A 24,391-nucleotide genomic window follows, 5' to 3' on the forward strand; every position below is an offset into this window, starting at 1 on the left:
TCAAAAAATAGTACGGAGATTTGGTAAAAATTAATGTTCGGTTCTTGATATCTCTCAAATTAATTTCATTCATCTAATTTGTAAAAATTTAAGAAAAGCTACTAAATTGGTAAAAATTCGTTTTCGACTAAAAATCTATTTAACGAATCTAGATTTTCAAACTTAACTATTTCTTTATATGAACAATATTGTTGGTAATTTTAAAATTTCTAAGAATAATTCAACAACAACTTTTTTAACCCAACCCTGCAAACTTTTATGGAAGATAAATCCACAGACGGGATGGGAAGTTGTCAGTGTAAGTCGCATCCCAGCCTCTTTGTTTTGTAAACATTGAATAGTTAAATTTAGAGTGGTCTGGATTTGGTATGTTTGTCAACAACGAAAAATAACCTCTAATGTTCAATCACAAACTCAATATTTTTACTGTCGATAAAAGATGCTTGCTATAGCTGCACTAAATAAACTTCCTTTAGAGATTACGTCCATATTTCATTAGCCTTTTTCAATACTATACTGCTACTGTTTGGAATTTGGAATGGATGGAGTTGTAGGTTAGGTATACTTACATCCATCTGCGAAGAGTTGGTCTTCAATTCTTCACAGTATCATCATTTTGTCACCACAAATGAAATGAAAATAAACAAATGATTATAAATGAAAATATTTCGTTGTCAAGCCAAAATTGACGTGTAAACAAAAAACAAATTGAAAAATTAAACATTGTCTTCCATATGAGAGCAAAGAGCAGAACCAGCTGCTTTTTTAGCAGCAGCAGTAATACTTTGCCGAGTAAGCAACCATGGAATTAAAATGTAGTATAGAACAGAACTTGAAGCCAAACAAAAACACCATACATAAATATATTATGTACTATATTTTATTATGTACTTAGCGTATAGTGCTTTTGTTTCATTTCAAAGTTTATGTTTAAAATTTGTTTTATACTTCCTGCTAAGATTATACTTGAATACTCTTGTACTCGAGTATGTATTTCGAATTGAACGCATTTTCGTTTTTGAACGCGTTTGTTTTGTTGATTTAGGTTGATTTTTATACCTACTACCATTAAAATACTGAATAGTTTAGTACATTTATTGGTACAATATTATTCAGATTGTTTGACAGCTGTTTGTCAATAGACCTGAATAAACAGATAGCTACAGACGTAAATAATGAAATAAGGTTTTATGCATTTTCATAGGTTTTCTAGTTCTCTTTCAACATTTCTTTCTGAGTAGGTTTAGTTTTGATAAATTTGTCCCAATTCATTAGATCTGAAGGCATCAGGTACAGAACTTAAACGCATGTTACAATTACAGTAAGCCTCATCTTCATCTATTACTTTCTGTTTAATATACATAAACGTAAATTATGTCAAAGCAACACAATTTTTTCAATAAGAAAATTCGTTTTCTTACAATTCCTGTGTTTTGTTGGAAAATCTATCCATAATATAGTAGGATTTTACACGAATAACAAAAACAATATAAGCAGTATGAATACTATCGATAAAAGTTAAAGTAGAACATCTACTACGGATGGGTTTTTGACATTTATACGAGGCTTATTCTGCAAGAGAAAACAATAGAAAAGATTATAAAGTTTTGCTTTGTTTCTACGAAAGATTTATCTCAGTTTAGATTAAATAAATCTTTTTGGTGTTTTTTCACCGCACAAGAAGATTTAAAAATGATTAAGTTTGACAGCACTTTCTAAAATGCAAATGGTGTATCGATATTTTTGATGTGTGAAGTGCAAGTGAGTTTGATTCGTGAATAGAATAGCACCATATAAGAATATGCTACCTACTCCATGTCCATTGTTTTTTGTAATTTGATTAAAACAAAACTATATTTTTTGTACACAAACATGCAAATAAACGACCATAATGCATTTTCTGTTAAACCAACTCCTCCACACAGGTTTTTCTTCTCAGATTTTGACTCGACTCCTATCTCCGACGGGAATCGAGTCAAATCAAGGTCATTTTAACTCGATTTAGGTATATAAAGAATTGATTTGATCTTCAAACTAGCTTCAACACCACATGTTAATGTAGTAGTCTACGAACAAACCCCCTTCCATTTCTTCTTGAAAATTTTCCATTTTATTAGTTTTACTTAGTTTTTTTTTTTGCTGAAACTAATTTTAACTTTTCATTTTGCACAAAACTTTCTTTTGTTTGTGTTTTTTTTTTTATTATTATTATTCTGACAGATTTTCTTTCAGTTGTACCAATTTTTAAATACAAAAATCTGGCTATTGCGGATTTTTTTGTTGGCAATTTCTCACGGTGCTATAAATGGAATACCAAAAAAACGCACTTAAATTGTTAATTTTGTTAGCCCCAAATTGACAAACTATATTCTTTACTTTCCTTCCTTACTTTTTTCCATGGATGGAGACTCAGACGCACAAATTAAGACGTAAATCAATTAATTAAAAATGTTGACCCTGTTTTCAACTGTGGTTTAACTATGTATAACAATGGGTTAAAGACTCAAACAAAGATATTAATGGTTTTCATCATTTAAAATTTATTTTTGTGATTCAAAAAAGATTAAGAGAGTCAAATTTGTAATGTTTGGTGTCAAGATAAAGCCGATTAGTTGAAGATTTTGTCTACTAAAAAACACATTTTATCCAGAACTTTTCTTTTAGTTCATTTTTAATTTTTCAACGATGAAATCGTTTTTAATGAACAGTTGATTGTTGATTTCAATTTTCGTAACAAAATCGTTCCATTGAAAGCGTTCCATTTTAAGGTTAACTTTCAATAATCAACTCTAACCTTAAGGCGCCAGTTATATCATTGGTTTTCATCATTGACAACAAATATTAAAATTTTCTTGATAGGTCGTTTATAGCTATCATTAAACATTTCTGTCATTGATAAAATGTCCTCATTGAAATCCACCGCAAAATGTTTACTGACCGAAATCTGTCATTGGAATTGTGTGAAATTTGAACAGAAATCAGGGGAAGAATTCGTTTCACTTTTGAACATAAGGCGCCAGTTATAGCTATCATTGGTTTTCATCTTTGAAAACAAACATTGGATTTTTTTGACATGTCCTTTATAGTTATCATTTAAAGTTTTTGTCATTGAAAAAAAATTCCTGATTGAAATCCACCAAAATCACCCGATTTAATTTATTGTCCCTATATTCTGCATTAGATTTAATACATTTTTCCTTATCAACCAATGTTGCAACAAAATTGTCCATTTAAGGTCAGGTAAGCACTCCACAATTTTCTCATCAATTCGTGGTGAATTGACTATAACAGTGGTGAATTGATGTTAGCTTTTTGGCAAACCAAAATGACAGATTGGTTTCCGGTATTTATAGTTTTTTTCAAGTAAGTCTGGTTTAATGAATCCTAAGCCGATGACATTTAAAATGGGTTTGAAACAAAGGAGGTTCTATAGATGATTCATAAAGGGTGTTTATTAGACTTGTGGTTAAAAAAAAAAACCAGCATATAATTGAATGTAATGGTAAAGAATTTAAATTTATTAAAAAGATAGCAGTTTGCCATCATGTTTTAAAAATGATTTCGGGAACGTTGATGCCGACATGCTCAAGTTTAGGAATATGGTGCCAAATTTTCTTTTCCAAGGCTCTAATAGCCTTTATCTTATCTTTGTACACATGAGACTTCACAGAAAATAGTCCAGCGGTGTTATATCACGCGATCTTGATGGTCCACGTTGAAAGATATTGCGCTCACCAAAAGCTTTCTGCAATAAATTGATTGTTTCGTTAGCCATCAATTACCATTATTTTAGTTCTTAATTTGCCACATTTCCAAACATTGTTCAGTAGTAAGTCTTTTCATTGTGAAATGTAAACCAAATTGAACATAATCAAGTGACAGCTGTCAAACAAAAAAAAACAAAAATCTAAAGAAAAGTATTGCCAGAATTAAAACCACACGTGTATTATAATAATGATAATAATAATGAGGAACTCGCATGCAACAAATATTTTGAATTACCATAATCACCTTGCAAAAAGTCTATCTTTTCGATAGACATAAAAACAAATGACAAACACTTATTAATGTATGTATATTATCAGTCATTACATCTGAAAGAAAAACAAGTGCTATAGAACATAATAAAAAATAAGAAATATACGATCCAATAAAATCAATAATAATTAATTATGTAAGCTAAGTGGGTTTTGGTAAACAAATTACATATAAAAATCAAGAAATCATAATAAATGTCAATAGTTATTTTTATTAAAATTATGAATATAAATTTTCTTGTTAAAAATTCAAATTAGCAGGTGCTAATGAAGCTTATTAAAAATCTATAATTTATCACTTTATTTTAAACCTTAACTACACAGAACAACAAGCTTTTAACTTAAATATTTCTAAAGCTTTACTAAGAGTAACATAAATAAAATGTGTTTAAAAAATATTAAACTAGTTTCAATAAGGTTTTTCTATCAAGGTCTAAGGAAGATGAAAACATTTCATAAATCCTTCAATTAAAGTTTATTTATTAACCATTATGTTATCACTAAATTTAGCTTGAAATTAAATCGTTATCTGAATAAAAATATGCCTGATATTAATAACATCTGTTGTTAATGACCTTGCAATAAGAGGCTTCATTGAGAAGGTTCAGACAAATTAAACGAAGGTAGCTGGTTACATTGATTTGAAGAATGGAGCTTTACTTCACAACAATATTATCATTCAAAAACTCGTAACTCCTTATGGCATAAGTTCATAATAAGTTGTGTTTTGTAATGAAACTAAAAAGTCCTTATTCCTTTTCCAATATAACACAAAGCCCTTTCACACTAAACTTAAAAATAATTGTGAAGTAAATAAATTAATCACAGAATTATAAAGTTCAGCTCTCAGTTGAATTATAAAACATGATCAGCTGACATTCAGACATAAAATAGACTTCACTTGATAATAAATTTCCAGTCAATTTTTCAATAAATTTGTCTTAATTGGAAGGCAAATTTTTTGGCAGCTGGCCCATCAAATTCTAGAAACTTACCTTACATTGAACACTTATTTTTTTCCAAATTTACGAGGAAGCTTTTTACAGAAATTATGAAATGGAGGAGTGCAGAAAATAAATAAATCATAAAGTAATATAGTTCAGACTTCGGTTAAATGAAAAAACATAATCAATTGTCATTTTGACATAAGTTGACTTCAATTGATAGTTAGGGAGATTTTTCTTAACTAACTTTCCAGTCAACTTTCCAATAAAGTTGCCCTAATTAGAAGGTCATTTTTTGGCAGCTGGCCAACCAGAGGCTAGAAACTTGCCTTACTTTCAAGTCCCTTATGTCGCCTGAACCTGCCCAATGTCCTCTGAATGGACTTCAGTCATCACGATTTATTTTATAAAGAAATATTAGTCATTCTATTTCCAATTTGACAACGAATCCTTTTACACAAAAGATTAAATGAAATTGTGCAGAAAATAAATAAATCAAAAAGTTAAGCTTTCCATTGAATGAAAAAACATGGTCAACTGTCATTTTAACATAAATAGAGTTGACTTGATAATTAAGGAAATTTTGACTTACTTTCCAGTCAACTTTCAATTAAAGTTGACTTTCAATTGAGGAGGGTAATTTTTTGGGAGCTGGCCAATCACATACTAGAAACTTACTTCACTTTCAAGTCCCTTATGTCGTCCGAACCTTCCCAATCTGCCCATGTCAGCTGTGGCTATATTGTAGCTGTCATCTGTTGACATTTGACAATTAAAATTAAGATCTTATGAGAAAAACTCGTTACACAAGGACAACATTACAATATTAATTGTAGAATTCTGGTGACCAAAGTCGGTTTTATCAAAAATCGGAAACCACAATTTTAACTTTCCGAAAAGATACTCAATAATCAATGGAACAATGAAAGTTTATTTTCTACCTGCATACATATACATACGGATGTATATATGCGTATGTATTCGTAAATATCTTAAGCCATGATAAAAAAAGAATAAACTTTATGGAAGCTATTAAAATAAAATTACCCATAAGAATGTATAAATCCATTGATTTTTTAATGTTTTTTTTTTTTTGAATTCCAGAATATCAATTTTACGGTATAATTCATTTTATACGTCATTCCAATAGATTTGTTTTAATTTGATTTCTGACAGCAGAGCTTTCTTAATTTACTATTCCACATACCATCGGAAGCTATTATACAAACAACAGAAAATAAAATATTAACTACAAATTATTGTTGTTTTTTGAATTTGTGTACGATTTAAAATTCTTGTTTTTTATTTTGCAATGGGATCAATAAGTATTTTTTAATTTCACTTTTTTTTGCATCACTAAAATTAGTTTTGAAGGATTTTCATATTAAATACTTCCCCATTTGTTATATACGTCAAATTTGTCGTGGCAATCAAAACGACTCTTTAACTGTTTATTTATGTATAAGCGTTTGATAAACAAATAATAAAATGTTTGTTTTAATTCTCACGTGATGAATCATAAATTATAACACACATTCAAGTTATGGGAAAAAGCCATAATATTATTTTTGGTAAACAAACAAATTTGCAGACATAAAAACCAAAATAAATTATAGTAAGTTTATGTATTTTTGTTATTCGCTCGGTACCTAACCTACATAAATTTATGTGTATTTAAATGAAATATTTTTATTTTTAATTCTTGGAAATACACTTAAGACTTACATTATTAAAGTATAAATTTTATGCCTTCACATAAAATCCCCTTAAAGTCAGGAAGCTGAGCTCTGAAATAATTTTAAATTTATAGGCAATATAATTGAAGGAAGTGAGCGAAATCGTTAAATCTAATCCAAACGACATCTCTGACAACACTGGTTGCCATAATTACGATTTATTTTGTTGCCCAAACAAAACAATGTTTTTTAAAGGCATTCAAATCTCGTCTTTAATTTTTTTTTATACGAGGTTTTTAAAACTGCTAAAAACAATTAAAAACGCTTTTTTTAAAACTTAGTTAAAACTCAAAATATCCCTCAACAATAAATTGTATCATGATATTGCAAAGTACAAATCTTATAAATTCAATTTTAAATCATTTTAGTATCTTACTAAGTTTCTGAAAATTCTTGAACTTAATATTTTTATAGTTTTAAAAAATAAGTTTGGAAATAAATTTAAAGTGCTGATTTCGAACCCAAACTTTATATAGTTTTTAAAATACCCGTTTTCAAAATTATTTGTAGGTACATACTTATGTATTTTTAATGATATATTTCAAAAACCTATTATAATAGAATATTTTCGATAACATATTCGTTGCAATTAGCAAACTTACTTTCAAACCGTTTTGCCTTTTTCTGTTAAAAACCGTTTGAGCATAAATGGTTTAGGGTTTCTTTCAAATGTCTGTAAGACTTATGAAGATTTTTCGAATATTATATGAAATAATATAAATATTTCTACTGTATATTGAAAAATAGACCTAACTACGTATTTTCCAATGGTACCAAAACAAGATTACTATAATTGAAATTCTTCTTTATTGTTCACCTTGTATTGGTTGTCGATTTGCAGGGTTAGTAGCAGGGCCGGATTTAGAGGTCCAAAGGCCTCGGAGCAATAAAGAAGCTCAGGTCCCTTGGCCCAAATTATTTTCAAAATAAAATAAACCATTTTTTTTCACTCGAGATTTTCAATAAATAATTTACTGTAAAACCAAAAAGATTCCTTTAGTATTGAACAAACACATAGAAATATAAACGGAAAAAAGAATTATTTGAAATTACATTTTGGGGTTTACGAACAGAATTTTTTTTTCGAGATTTTTTCGCCGAAAAATCGTTGATGATTTCGTTAAAATTCAGTTCTCGGAGTAAATAACTTTCAATGCTCAGGAGAGAAAGCTTCGATAGGTTGTTTTGTCCTATCGTGGTTAGAAGCCTATTTTTTAAAATTTTGATTTTTGAAAATGAGCGCACTCTAGTGCAATTTGTTACCATTAAAACCAAATACATTCTCAATGCAACTTCGAGGTTTGGTAATGTAGCTCTGAAATTTTGATTTTCGAGAATTTGGTAGTAAAATTGTTCCGGCGATTGAATTGTTCCATAATCCTTTTCCTTTCTGTATGCGTCAATCAAAGACAAATATTGAACCAACTTATTACCAAGACTAGGGTCTAAATCATCCGGATACACTTTTACCAATACCTCTGTTGCAGCGTGCAAATTTCCAGCATCAATCTTCGCGATGTGATTCAAGAATCCAAATCTCGAACGAACAGCTTCATAAGCATGCAATCTTTCGGTATAAGAAACGGATAGCTGGTCAATCACTGGGATAAAGGCAGATAATTTGTATAATTTTCCTTCGGTGACAGATTTGCGTCTTGTGCGGGTGCGGGACTGTACACAATCCTCAGTATGGGATATTTTTTGGCTGCTTCCTCGTGTTTATCAAAATAATTTCGTTTGGATTCCACGAATTATTTCAATGATTCTAGTGCACGAAATGTCGATTCAAGAATCATTTTTGGGTCTTGCAACATCTTGTTTGTAGCGTTGAATCGCTCCAAGATATCGTTTTAAAATGTTGGAAACAATGCGGTTTTGAGATCACTCATCTTCTGAAGAAGTTGCTTTGCTTCATTCTTTACAATGTCTTTTTGCTCGATTTCCGAATAGCCGTTGACTAAGGCTTTCGTAGCCTTAGCTCGACACTCAACGAGTGTCGCTCAGCTTTTTCAAGACTAAAAACTGGCCGCTTTTCTTCTCCGATAATTTCTCAATCAGAATTCGGTAATGCTCTGTACTGGTTTAGAAAAACGTGTACAAATTCTGCACGAAGGAATTTCAAACAAAATTTTTTGAAGTCTCTATTGTGGGGGCCCCCGTTTGTGGAGGCCCTAGTGCTTCCGCCCCGGTTGCCCTACCATAAATCCAACCATCGTTAGTAGGTGTGTCTTTATCAACTTATTCGGATAAAAAGTCGTTATCTCAGGAAGAAGCCTCCTCGAAAACACTAATTGGAGGAAAGTAATTCACTTGTTTTACAAAGACGAAATTTTTCATAAAAAACAAGGGTCTTAGGTTCACAGATTCTTATAGAGAACTCAATGTTGACGTTTTTTTCGAGGGGAAACTCTTTGAAGATCCTTCAGATTCCGATATATCCATAGAAATTTAAACAACTTGAAAATCTTCTGCATTTAAAGCTCTTGTTTTTCTATCTCATATTGTGCTGAACCACTTGTTAAATGCGGTTCAATATCTTCCGTACTGTGTACATTCAAAGGATCAATTTTTGAGAGTCCACATTGTTTTCACTTATCTTATCTTATTCGAAAATCTGTTCGGAAAAGTGGTTCGGAACAATTAAGAATTAGTACTCTAAAATATATAAAGAGATAATGGAAATTGTACTTTCTTTTAATTTCAATTGTTAAAGAAAATGTATCTTTTTAACTTTGACACTCAACTATAAATCTGACATAAACAAAGAAATGTCATCAGCCTGATTTATGAGCAATTATCTAGTTTATATTTCTATGATTACTGAAAATTTTCTAAACAGATTGACAGAAAAGGAAAATAAATATAAACGCATTTTTTCTTCCTTTTTGAAATGTGTCCCTTCTTTCCAAGGTCATGGAAACACTGATAAATTATAAGCTTAAGAAATATCCTGAAAAACGGAAGCTTCCTAATGACCGACAGTATGGCTTTTGTAGCGATAGGTCCACTAGGGACCTCATGGTTTATCTCACCGAACAGTGGAACAAATCCTTACATCGTTTTGGAGAAAGTAAAATTATTGCACTTGATATTTCAAAGGCATTTGATAGAGTTTGGCACCAAGCTCTCTTATCGAAAATTAGTGCTTTTGGTATTGACGAATCCCTTCTTCATTCCATTAGAAATTACCTTTCTAGCCGTTCAATACAAGTTGCATTGGATGGTTTCAATTCTGAAATTCATAAAACAAATGCTGGTGTTCCCCAGGGCTCCGTTTTTTCTCCTACTCTCTTCCTCATATTCATAAACAATCTCTTGTCTGATACTTTTAATCCATTAAACTGTTTCGCCGACTATAGTACCCTCAGTTTTTCATATTTGTTTCTAGATTCACATCCTTGTTCTTCGGATGTGGAACTTCAACGGCAGCGTATGATAAGCTCATTAAGTTCCGATTTCGACAGCATTATGCAATGGTGAATCAAAAAGTGTGTGGAATTTAATGCTTTGAAAACTCAATGCTGTCTCCTGTCATTAAAGCGTAACCCACCCCATTGCCGCTATCCATGAGCGGCACTTGCATCCAGGAAACTGGTCAACTTTCAGTGCTCGGTATCACCTCTTATGGAATGATCACATATTCGATATTGCCAAAAATTCTGCCAGGTGCTTAGGATTTCTCCGACGGTGCAAGAAATTTGTCGCTTGAATATAACTAGCATATTTGGGCAGGTGCCCCTCAAACAAGTTTAAGTATTTTGGACGATACAACTATAACCGAAACAATGATATTTTTACAAACAATGTTCTGTCGAATTATCCAGTTGCCAGTACTGTCAAGAATAGAAATTCTATCTTAAATCCCACATCGAGAATGTGAAATGCTTCGACCAACTCTGTTTTTCCCGCCCATTTTGATGTTCAGAAATTTAAGGCCAATGTGCACCGGTATCTTCTTTTAAATCCTTTCCTATTTTCCTAACGCTCGCACTGTGTTTAAATATAAACATATAAATGGTACTAATAACCACTTGAGTGCCTGTAAAAAGACACCAGCACAAAAGTGATCCAAAATTAGTCTAAAGAATCTTACAATCGAACCAATGCCAAAGGATGAAAAATCTTAGCGGGTTGCTCCTTTACTGTTTGGCATTTTCTCAGTTGTTGCTAGTGTTGACGATGACAGCAGAACTAAAAAACAACTTCTAATGCAAAATAAAATGGCTGCGTTCAATCTCGTGTTGGATAGAGTATTTTGGATAGGTGTATTTTTAGATACCTTTTTGAACGAGTTGGATAGCTGTATTGAGATAGCTGCCAAAAAATAAAAACTACTTTTAGCTCTTCACAAAAAGCAGAGAAACATTAAAGCTTCGAAGTCAAAATTGTTGTAAGACAAAACATTCAATGAATAATTCAACTGATTCGTCGGATGATGATGAATTGATAGTTGTGTAACAATTTAATGAATAAGCTCAATTGGAATTCTATACGGTTAATAATTTACTTGCGACCTAAATATGCAAGTTTCTTGAAATTCAACCATGGTTGAATCAGCTGTTCTGTCAGATGCCTACATACCCCAGAAATTCTTGGATACCTTTGGATTCCTTTTTTGACATATCAGCTGTTTTTGATCACCTGTTATTTTACACGTAAAACACTAACAAAAAGGTATCCGGATACCCTATCTGTCTGAGATTGAACGCAGCCAATGACAGGGATGTTTGTCAAATTTGTCAGCGACAATTTTTCAGAACGTAGAAATGAGAAAATGACATTTACAAAATTGTGTTATTTTGCCATATTTCTGTTTAAAACTAAAAAGTAACAAAATTCGACTTACGTCATTCTGCTCAAAAAGTGATTAAAATATTTAAAAAACATTATCAAACAAATCTCTAATTTGTCTGTTTTAGTTGAAAATTCTTTTATTTTGGTAGCTGTTTTCGTAAACACACACAAGAAAAAATTCCACTAATTCCATTTCTTGACCAAAATTATTTCTACCAGTCAGTCAATAAAAATAAATTGTGTTGTGTGTTAATAATTATTACCAGGTGATAATTTTTAACCTGTGAAGATTGATTAGTATAACATTTCTTGTTTGTATTCTTAGCGTAAACCATAGAAGTTATTAGCAGACTTATTGGCTACTGTGTCGTTTCAGCTGTTCGTTGATTGACATTAGTGTATCTTCACAAAAATATGCTAAATCTCTGAAGGTAGTAACTTGATGTAAAATTGTAAATTGTTTAGCCTATTTTCTTTTTTCCAATTGGTTTATGAATGATATTCATATGTATAATGAGGTTATTAACAATTCGGTGCAATAGTACTTATTGGGAAGTTTTAAAAGTAATGTTTTGTTGTATAAAGCTGGCCAATTTATATTTTAAGATTTCTTGGAATTTTCTTAGTTAGCTCTACAAAACATTAAAATAAAATACAAACATACCTTCGGAACAAAACAAAATTCAAATGATATTTTTTGTATTTCTGTTTTTTTCTAATTGAGTTTATTCATATTTCTAAGAGTACGAAAATCTCTGAGATTCAAAACTTGTCACTTAACGGGATCCAGACAGAAGTCAGTTTGAAATCGGAAATAGGAAAAAGTTGTCTACTACTTTGAGTTCTATACTTTTTAGGGATTAACTAGAGAAATCAAACAGTTCTATATTTATTGGTAAATTTGTTGACATTGATTTTTTGACATCTTTGTCATACAAAAATATTTGCATCAATAAAACCTTGGTTTTTGTTATTTTCATTGCAAAACTGCAATCATTCAATTACAAACAAGTAAATTTATTAAGATAAGTACACAAATTACATATTCGATTAAGTTGTTCAATTTTTTTTCCTGGATATAAATTTATTAACCTTATGTAAAGTATGTTTCTGTCCCGATCATACGTTAGATCACCATCTGCATATAAAGTTCAATTAATACTATTTATCTACTTCAACATAACTTATTAAAAGTATCAAAACAAGAAAACACATAATTTGTATGATCACAATTTTTATCGATCTCTATTACGTCAGCTATTAATAAAATATTGATCCTGATGTTTATTCACACTCATAGAATTTATTAACTGATGATGCTACTTGTATTATTTTGCAATGCGTCATAAAAGTAACCTCAAGTATTTGACCTAATTGATGAGTATGATGTATAGCTTCCAATTTTCGATGTTTCATTTAACACCAATGACAACCAGATATGGGCAGTTTTATATTCAATTCCAATCCAATATAATGAACAAGTGATATGAACGCGTCCACTTTCTCTTGTTTTCTTTCTATTGTTGTAGCTTTTTTTTATTATTTGAGGGCATAAATGTTATAAGATGTTAGTCTAATTTGTTTACGCATGTGTATGAGCATATAAACGTAAAGCAATGAGTAACACATCAATAATATATTAACTTGATGAAAAAAGATCTCATAAAATGTACTGCGTTCAAAATGTCTAGACTTAAATCCAAGATTTATTTAGTCCTGTTTACTAACTTGCAGTTCTGCTAAGTGACAGTTTCACCTTTCAGTGTATGCAGTCTTTCCTTCAAAAAAGAACTATTGTGGAATAAGTATAAAAACAGAAGGAAATACAAGGATAGCATAATGATGTTCATTTAATTATTTAGCTTTAATGAAGTTTCTCGACGGACCTTCATTTGGAGTTAAATTGAAGTTTATTTAAAATAGAAATAAAAAATCTATACAGAGATGATTCATGGATTCACTTGAGTTATCTGTTGAAAGACACTGTATTGAAAGAAAATGAAAACTTACTCCCTAAACTGTCAAACGCACAAGTGCAATTTCCTCTACTGTTCATTTGTTCTTGGGAATATGTTAATTTTAGCTAGAATCAAGAACGTTTCAATTTAATATGTTGTTTTTGGATTTGATCGTCTTCTCACCTTTTGCGATTATAATTAAAACAACGTAAATATAATGGTTTACAATTTAAACACTTATTACATTTTGTCGAACTCAGACCACCGTCCGTAAGGATCATTTCAAACTTCTTGGTTCTGTTCTAACTAAAATTAGAGAACTCAAACTCTTTTTTTATAAAGTATGTTATCCTGAATAGCACCAGAAAGTTGTTAACAGATGTAATGAATTCTGAAGTTTGTGCACGTTTGTAAAGTGAAATTTCGGTTGGTTTTACAATTGACATTTTAATAGGGCTTTCCATGGGTAAATTCAGATTTCTGCCAAAAATTGATCTTTTTTGCGTGGTGCATGGAACATGATTGAAACTTTTATTTTTGTCATTATATAAGTGCAATATTGTGTCCAGCTAAACAATTTTTATAATTGTATACGTTTTATTACAAATTGGTCTAAATCTGCGGAAAAATCCAGATGCTCAGATTTGATCTAAAATCAAAAATAAATCAATTTATTTTGCCACATGGAACGTAAAACCAAGAAAAAGTTCTATTTTGACAGATTAAGATCAAAAATGTATTGATTTTGATTTATTTTACTAATGTAAAACCCCATAAATATCTAATTGTGTTAGCACTTATTCTGGCTGATTCGGAATTTAAAACCAGACTCTTTCTAGCAGAACGTCTTTGAGCTGCAGGACATTTAATCGAAAGGCATTTATTATCACCAGCTTTTGAAAGCAATTGTATGAAATGTTTGATTTGGAATGGAAATTATTTCTGAACAATAACATTTTTTTTTTCATTTTTTATGATGTAGGATTCTATTTAGATCTTTTTTCTAAGTCTTTTGCAGACGAATTCACTGAATGTCAAAAGAAATGTCAGATTTAAAATGTTTGACTTTATTTTTGCATTGAATGAATGAACACTATTTTGCATAACTTACAAGTTTATTTTTATATGTATGCACATATGTGTTTATGTATGCACTTTTTTTGCAAAACAAACAACTCTTTTTCAAAAACTCAAGTTAACAAGGTGAACAGAAAGACAAACACGCGAGTTACTAATGCTTTGTGTCATTATCCTCTTTGCATAAATTCTTGAGAATGATTTATGTAACGACGACATACTATGTAAGATATCATTCTGTAACCACTTGGAGTTTTCTTCCCTTCCCTTCCCTCGCCCCTAGTTTGACATAAAGCTTTAAGAACAAAATCAGAAATGCATAAATAAACAGGTCTTTCAGCTGTTGATACAGAGATTCAGACTTATAATCATAAATTTAGTAAAAAAAAACATATATATAAAAACAGAATACTACATCAGTGTTAAAAGTGCTGTTTCCTTTTATGAAACAAACATACCTGAACTTCCGATTTGCCTTGCCTTGCACTTGAGTTTCATCTGGGTGACGACGACGACTTCAAGGAAAACGGGAAACCTGTCAATATATGTACATAATACAGAAAGACAGCTTGAAAAATCACTATTTCTAAATTATTCCTGACTTAAGGCTTGTTTAGCTCTATAGCAACAACAACAACAACAAAAACATTAAAATATTGCGCGTTGAATGAAATCAGCTGCACACATTCGACGCGCAACAGACTGGAACAAGCTTTAAGTTGTATACAACAGTCGGGAGCGTTGCGCCGCCACTGCGCCGTACATTCTACAAGTGTGTTCATAATCTTGTGGGAGGATTTATTTAAATTATGCTTAGGCGGGTGGCGCTGATTGTTATTACTACGATTATGGCCCAACACGTGTATGACGAATAGATCTATTCTAACTAATTTAATATGCCATTAACATATATAATGACTTCATTGCATTTGATGAGGTCTCTGATGTTAAAGATACGGCGCGTTTGATCAGCTTATTAAAAAAGAGAAAATGTCAAATAATTATATCCATCTAGTTTTTGCAATATTATAATATAGTGATAATTTAGACATTCAATAACAATGTCATTAAAAACTAAACTAAACTTGTTTTAATGAATTCAAAAATAAGTATTCTGCGGAATCCATATTTTAATTGAATATAAATAGTAATAACACAGTAGTTAATGGAAAAAGATGATGTAAAGGGTTTTTCAATAAATACTTAACGAGTGTTTTTTTTTTTTTAAAAACGCAAACCATTAGAGATATTTCACAAACTTTATAATCGACTTGAGATACAATTGAAACATTTATGAATAGAACTCGACTTTGTTCATTTTGTCACCATGGGGACGTTTGCAACTGTAGGCTTCTCAGCTATTTTGCGTTTACTATTAGCTCTGAGGTCTTCTGACGTTATCGTCGGCTTGTTACCATAAACTAATGATTTAACGAAACCCCAAAGAAAACTGTCTTGAGATAACATGATCATCAAACTTACTCTTCAATTATTCGACTGTAAAGTGTGCTTGTGCACCGTCCTGTTGAAACCACATGTAGTCCAAATCCCTATCTTCCTATTCGACACAGTAACGTGACGATCGTTACCGTGGTAAAAAAATATGCCGGCATCAGAGTTAAATGTTGTGAATGAAGTATTGATTCGTGAGCATCTTCTCTAGTATCCAACCGAAGAATGTACGTCGTCGCTTCAAATGGTCCATCGGCTTCAATTCTTGAGTCTGCTTGTTCTTGAATAGGTGCAAACCAAGGTCCTTACTCTAAAAACGCCATAATATTGTCTGAGCCATATAGAGTTCTTGAGAACGCAGTGGAATTGAATAATTTGGATCAATTGCTTCGGATTCCTGAACGGCACCTATATTTTTGACATTTAGGCCGTGTTTCCATTTGCAAGTCAACTTGCGGAAGTCTTGCAGAAGTTTCTTGCAGTGCGTTTACATTGTCATATGAATTCTTGCAATTTCTTCTGCAATAAATGTCTTGCAGAAGCTCGCATCATACTGTCGCAATTTATTGCAGATGTATTTACACCAGGAGAGAAATTAATGTCGCAAGAAATCTGGTTGTTTAGTTAAAATTGTGAAATCATGGAGAGAAAACGTCAACTATTTATAAAAATAGAAAAAAAGATCAACTTGGGTTCGAGATTGGATTTTGAAAAGACGGGAAACTGGTGCCTTCTATAATTTATTAAACAAATTAAATATAGAAGATGCTCAGCAATACTTTAATTTCACTCGTATGACCGCAATTGATCTGGAAGTTTTGATATTGAAAGTGGGTCCTATTATAAAAAAAAGACACTCGATTCCGTAAGTCAATACCACTGAAGGAAAGACTCCTGTTGACTTTTTATTTTACTCATTTTGTATAAAGCAAAGACTTCAACCAGCCACTTGCACGAGATATACGAAACTGTTTCGATAAGCTGCAAGAACTGTCGCGAGTCGATGCAGAAGTGTTTAAACTAGCAATTAATTGCACTTGCAAATACTCGCAAGATGTTATGAAAGTACTGTTGCGATAGAACTTGCTTGAAGTTTCCACTTGCAATTCTTTGTCAAACAGCCTACCGGAAGTTTATTGTAGAAGTTTTGTTGCAAATGGAAGCGCGGCTTTAGATTAACCCGTTGTATCACTGAACCGTCAACATCACACAACGAATGTGCAGACTTGAATTTTTACACGTTTCTAATTACGCCCGTAAATTCGACTCCGAAGTTAGGTAGAAAATGTTTATATTTAGCAAGTCGTTCATTCTTGTTCTTTACCATGATGAGTAAAACAAAAAGTGCGTATACGCCCTAGTGTACAACTCGTAAAACGTTCCTTTAAAGTATTCAATATTTGACACACTAAGAAATAAAAACACAATATTTTCCGAAAATACTCTATTTATACTATTTTAGAATAGAACAATTGTTTAAACAATAACAGAGCTTTAGTATTTGTCTTGTCTAGAACTACGTTTAAATAAATACTAAAACTCTCCAAATTAAAACAAAAATCATGTGGTTAACCTTTTAGTATTGTATTATTTATCTCGTGATCTCGTTGAAAAGTAAATATTTTATTTTTTATTTTATTGCTTTATTAAAAAACCAGAATTTAATTATTTGCTTTGAATTGGCAACAATTAAATTGAATATTTGTTGTTTTTTTTCCTTTAAAACAACATAAAACCGTATTTATGATATTTAAACAATTAAAAAAGTCAAAATTAGTTATTGAAACAAAAAAACATCTGTTTTTTAATTAAAAACTGTAGCTCTCTCTCTCTCACTTAAGTCATTTCTCTGGCGCCACTTTTTAGAAAATTTAGTTTCATTTGAGGTGAAGTCAAATATAAGTACATTTTGACATGAAGGGAAATGTTAAGTTTATTTTGTTCAAACAAACTTATTTAATATGTAATCAAATGGTATCTTACTTAGGAATTAAAAGTTTATTCAAATTCACTCTTTTATAAAAAAAAAAATTAGTGTGGGCATATGGTCGCATCCCTTCCTCTGTAAATTGTTTAGACTTATACACGAGTAATTAAAAAATAACAAACAACCAGCCAGAGAGCCATTTAATTGAAAAGCTTCTATCAATCTAACCTTCAAGAGTTTTGTTTTTGTTGTTTGGTTTTTATTGTCCACTGAGAGTCTCTTAAAATAGACCGTTAATCTTTCATTTATTCCACAGTAATAAATATCAGTTAAGAAGATTTTTAAGTAAATACGAGAACGACTCCAAAAATGTCGCGGACTACAACGACGACGAAGATTTGACGACGACGTAGTACATATTTTTTGGACTGAACATCATATACAACAAATTAATGTTCACCCAATTAATTAAAAAAATAAACAAACATTCATTCCCCTTTTCACTGTTTATTCCGATCCAACAAAAATCATACCAGTTAAATAAAGTATATGGTTCAATAAAATTGACCACACATTTCATTAAAGAAAACGTACACACAACGTTAGTAAAATGTACGACCTTGTCCTTGTCGTAAAGCAGCTAAGGGTTTTACAAGCCTAAAGTGAGAGCCAGATATTTCTTCTGCAAGTGTCCCAATGTATGTACATACAAACCGCAGAAAGAAGGACTTAACAAAAAACCTTTTGAACTTTTGGCTGGTTTGTACAAGAATGCAATCTTTTGCGAATGCATTCATTATAAATTATTTATAGAATCCAATTTAAAGATTGTATTCATTGATTTCAACTAAAGATTGAGACTTCAAATTTTGAAATCACCAATCATTTGACTTTGAGAAGACTGCAATCAGTTTTTCTCCAATCATTTGTATGCATTCAATTGATTGCAATCATTTGAGATTTCATGCATTCTCTGAATTTAATTTTGTATGTACAGTGCAAAAGTGGTCAAATGTTCATGACTATTTAAAAAAATTGTTCAAAAGTAAGAGTTTTTAATAACATTAACATTTTTTTATTTTTCTCATTTTGGTTATCCAACTACCAAATATTAAAAAAATATTAATAATAAAAATAAAAATAAAAAAAATAATAATAATTTTTCGATGTGACCAATTATGCACGTTTAAGTTTCAAGAGATTAAACATCGTCTTTTAATTAAGTCTCTACTGTGCTTTGTTATATTACTGTTATTCTACAAGTGACAGTTGACATAATTATCATTTTTCGTAGTTTCTTGTAAATGAAAGTTCATTTTTAAACGTTAAGTGCGGATTATTGTCAAAATGAAAAAAATTGTAAAAATATCGTACAAAAAAGTGGAGAATCATCTCGCGAAATATCCAAACTATTACAAAATTCAAAAACTTCTGTGCTTAACATAAGAAAAAGCGAAAATATCGATGTAACATCAATAAAAAAAAAGGTCGGCAACGACTACTTACTGACTTGGATGCTAGAAGAATGGAAAGGGAGTTGAGAAGTTGTGGATCCAAAACATCTAAGCAGACAGCCAAAAAGATAGACAAGACAGTTAGTGAATGGACTACACGCCAGGTACTCAAAAGAATTGGATTAGCCGCTAATGAAAAACCAAAGAAGCCTCTGGTTTCAACGAAAAATATTAAGGCCAGGTTAGCTTTTGCTAAAAAGGAATGGAAAAAAGTAATTTGGACAAGACGAAGGTCAATAGAATAGGAACGGATGGAAGAGCTTTTTATTGGTCACGTCATCGTGGAGAAGGACTTCAACAACATAAAGTTCAGAAGACTGTGAAACATGGAGGAGGCTTGTTAATGGTTTAGGGCTATTTCTCGTGGAACTCTGTTGGACCCTTAGTAAAAATCGAGGGTATCATGAACAAAGAAAATTATTTAGATATTTTGAAGACAAATTTACCACCTTTTATTGAATCAATGGGCTGCAATGAGTGTGAAATAACTTTTCAGGAGGCGGATACCACAAGCACTCTTTGAAAAATGTCACAGAATGGTTGAGAAATCGACAGTGATGACGTGGCCAGCACAAAGTCCTGACCTCAATCTAATTGAAAATTTGTGGTCAATTGTTAAACGACGGCTGGGGCAGTACCAACATCACCCATCGAATATTCAGGAGCTTTGGCGACGATTGGAGTTGGAATGGAGTCATATTCCAGAAGAATTTCTTCATAATTTGGTGGAAAGTATGCCAAGCGTTACTCACAAGTAATAAAAAATAAGGGATTATGGACTAAATACTAAAAGAAAAAACAATTTTTGAAACGTGCATAATTGAACAAGTCGACAAATTAATGAAATAATTTTTGTATAAATAATAAACGTAAATTATGAATTTTTTTATAATAAAAATAAAAAAAAAATTGAATTTTATTTCAAACGCTTAGTTTTAGTAAATTATAATAAAATAAATATTTTTTGAAAAATGGTCAAATAATTGCAAACATTTGATCACTTTTGCTCGTCACTGTATGTTTTGTATTTCGCAAGAACTCTCTATCGTACAATTCAAAAAAAGAAATACAAAGCTGATTTGATTGTTATATGAAAATAAATAGTTAATTGTGTATATATTTCACTCTCCCGCTCTGTCAATAAGTCTAAGAAATGCTCCGCAATCTTAGGTATTTATAAACTGGCCAAATTATGCAGATCAATACGAAATCGAAATTTGAATCCTCTGAAGTCAAAACTGACATTTAAGGATGTAGTTAGTGTAATCAAACCTTAAACTATACATTCTATTAAATAAAACTATTTAAGCCCCTTCTTCTACACCGATACCCTTAAACAGCAGTAATCTGGTTGCACTCTATGCCTCATTAAACGTGACTAATTTAGACATTTGACTGCATTGCATGATTGCATTTCATCTATCTACACATATGTAAGTGTCAGCAGAAATGTTGAAGTTAACTTTTATGGCAATAAAATGCATCTATGAGAAATTAAAAGTAAAGAAACAACAAAAATAAACAAGAAACATGATCTTTAATTACGAGTACGTTGATTATGCAGAAAAATTTGTTTTATGTTTTATTTTAAATATTCAATTTATAAAGAAAAAAGAATAAGAACAATAGAAATCATCTGGGAATTATTGTTAAAACACAAAAAAACATTAAAATAATTATTCAAAAGCAGAATTTTATTTAATTTATTACAACAAAAATTAATTTTCAAAGTCAATTAAACATTTTATTTCCTCCTAATTAAACATGTACAACAAGTATGACGTTAAATAATCAATTTTAATTTATTTTTCAGATCGGTAAAAGTTACCACAAACTATTTGACAGATATTCGTCAACTGAAAAAGGAATTTGGATATTCTTCAGTTTAACAAGTGCAAACTTATTTAATAAATTTCTTATTTCACATCTCGATTGGATCAAGCGAGAAAAGAAACAATAACTCGTACTCATAGAATGGTAGAAGGTGATTCTGGTAGAAAAACAACTGAAAGTAAGTAAAACACTTGTTATTAAATTTTCTTTAATAGTTTAAACTTTACAGAAGATTATTGATTGTATTTAATAAGTCATGGAGATATTTTCAAAGGGTTTTCCATTGGTAAACTGGATCAAAATATTTTGTAGAATTAAATCTCTAAATGTCAAAATAAATTGATGACATTTTGATGTATAAAAACATTGGTATTAAAGTTTGACAACTTCACCAAACTAACAAAATTCTTCTTGTATCACCCCCTATAAAATTAGACGTAAGCAACAAAAATTCTTCTAAAATGTATTACCCCAATTAAAATAAAACGAAACCCAAAAAATCTAATAGTGGTTAATTAAGGCTACGACTTATATCTACAAGTGTCATAAACTTTAACGTTAATTTTCGGCACGTTTGTTTTCTTTTGTTTGAGTGATTGGCATTTCTGACATGTGTACCTTTTTGCAAATAGCTTTGATAATGCATAGTTGAACATATCAAAAACTTTTGTATCTTTTTGATCTTTTCATGCATCGATTGTTCTATATAATATTGTAAGCAATCACAGTGACAAGTCAGGTAATGTTTTTACGAAGCGTGAAAATATTTACTCGAATGCAAATAAAAAAAAGAATTATTATTATTATAAGCCGGATGCTTAACCAAAGCAGATTAGTAAAAAGAAAAAAAATGTTGTTAAATGTCAGTGAAGTCAATCACAGCTCATAATAAATATGAAAATAAAGGAAGTATTTATGAACATTCACATGATGGTTTATATAGATCGGATGGTGTTCATACTTGATTCTATTCTTTTCAAAGGTCTCATCGTTGTGTCTCTTTTTCTCACATTAAATTGTCAAAGAAGGACAGGAAAATAAGGCAGACATTTTTTTAAATTATTATGAACGAGATAAAATCATGAAATAGGTTGGATTGTAATAAACAAACTGTCAACATAATTTGGTCAGTTTATGTTTCTAAAATTTCTGAGAATTTTCTCAGACGGATTGACAGAGAGTAAAAGAATGAAACATAAACACAATTCTTACATAACAATTAAATTAGTTTTGCATTTCCTCTTCTTATCCTTTTTTAAATTGTGAGATAGAAATTCTTGAAAAATGGAATCATAAATATTCAGTTCATAGAATTGTGCAAGTAAAAGTTTGAAATTATGTTTATACTTCTGAGAGTACGGATATCTCTGAGATCTTAGAAATGTAAACAGCGCCATTATTAACAAAAATATTTAATGCGGATAATAACGATCTGTAAAATCGGGAATATTTATAATACAGAAGCTAACTTGGAGTCTCCATTGAACATATCCAATGACAGGATTATCGGTCTGTCATCAAATAATCCAATGGAGACCAACAATCCATTATCCAGTCCATGATCTGGTCATCGCATTTTGGATTTTTCGAGCGGATCAAAATCATGTCATCAAATTTGACGTTTGTGTTGTATGTAGTGGTGAGCGTTCATTTTCCACAGTCTTTTACAAATTAAAATTTAATTTCTTTTAAATTGTCGTCGAGTGCCTAAATTCATTAATTCAAAGTTATCTTTACTAGTCAGAGAACAGCTTCAAAGCTGTCGACCGACATCGTACGAAAATTCTTATAATATGCACCGTCCTCCCATAGTAAGTCTTTGAGTAGGTCCGCCTCCAAGTTCCCTTACTTCGAGAAATTTATGCACCCATTTGTTTTCTTTTATCCTCTTGAATAGTTAACTGTTACCAACAGATTAACCGTTTCTAATGTCAAATGTGACATTTGAGGTTGCTCATGGCAAGAAATAATATGCCCAGTCTAAAAAAAAACAATGCATTGCGGATGAGATTGCGGAAGAGATAAGCTGGATTGAAGTTTACTCTTGTGGAGCCTCAGGGTAATGATACAAATTCTTAAACGAGGTAACTTTCCATTAAGGCCCAACTATAGTAGACTTAACCGTGCTTAAGCCAGCATAAGAGAACGAACCAATACGCAGCCTTATATGTCACTATACATAATAAACGTTCTGCTCAGTTTCATTAAATTTCGATAATTTTCGCGCAATTACGCAAGAGCCATTTAAATGGCTCGAGCTTAAGCAAATGTCAAATTTGCTTTAGTTACTTGAATCCATTATGGTTACATTTTGTTTTGACGATAACTTCTAATAACTTTTCGTTCGGTTTTGACATTAGCTTACTTCGGTTAAGTCTGTTATAGTAAGGCCATTACTGCAGCACAAATGTCCTTCTGATTTTTTTAATAGTAAGGTAGGGGTCTCAATAGAACATGTTTTAAATGTTAAGGCGAGGAAAAACGTTTAAGCCATAGAAAAATATATTTTATTTTTCGGGCTTTACTACCTTATTTGTGTTTCATTTTTTGAGCCTAAAACAAGATCACTATAGGATTTTGGGTATATGCAAAGTAAATTTTGCATTCGTGCACTAAAATCAATAATTTTTGTGTGTTTTGTATGTAATAAAGTGAACTTTTAAAATAATTTAAAATAGAAATTAATGTGGGGCGACTTTCCATTACCGCAGCACGAATTTCCTTCTGATTTTTTTTTTTACAGTTAGGTAGGAGTCTCAATAGAACATGTTTTAAATATTAGGGCGAGGAAACAACTTTAAGTCATAAAAAAAAATATTTTCTTTTTCGGACTTAACTCTACTTTTTTGTATTGCATTTTTTGAGCCTAAAACAAGTTTTTTTTAATTGATAGCACGGCGTACTAACAGCTAGGAATGTTAGGGGGGCATGCTGCCCCCCTGCAACCCCCCTGCTTGGGGTCACTATAGGATTTGAGGTGGGTGCGAGTTTGGGTATATGCAAAGTACTTTTCCATTTGAGCACTAAAATAAAAGAAATTACCAAGAAAAAAAAACAGGGAAGAAATGTCAAAATCAACCATTTTTGAGTGTTTTGTATGGAAAAAAGTGAACTTTAAA

At 31.0% G+C, this 24,391-nt stretch overlaps 1 protein-coding gene across 3 annotated transcripts in view; it reads left to right on the plus strand.

Moving 5' to 3' along the window:
• LOC129943515 (synaptic vesicle glycoprotein 2B) overlaps positions 1–24,391 on the plus strand; it is a 112,836-nt gene that overhangs the window by 84,034 nt on the left and 4,411 nt on the right. For all 3 annotated transcript variants that reach the window (XM_056053022.1, XM_056053020.1, XM_056053021.1), the window contains exon 2: positions 21,253–21,450. In XM_056053022.1, coding sequence (XP_055908997.1) covers positions 21,414–21,450 — 37 coding nt within the window. In that variant the 5' untranslated portion in view covers positions 21,253–21,413. The remainder of the gene's footprint in view (positions 1–21,252; positions 21,451–24,391) is intronic.

This window comes from Eupeodes corollae, chromosome 1, assembly GCF_945859685.1.
Source record: "Eupeodes corollae chromosome 1, idEupCoro1.1, whole genome shotgun sequence".
Lineage (NCBI taxonomy): Eukaryota > Metazoa > Arthropoda > Insecta > Diptera > Syrphidae > Eupeodes > Eupeodes corollae.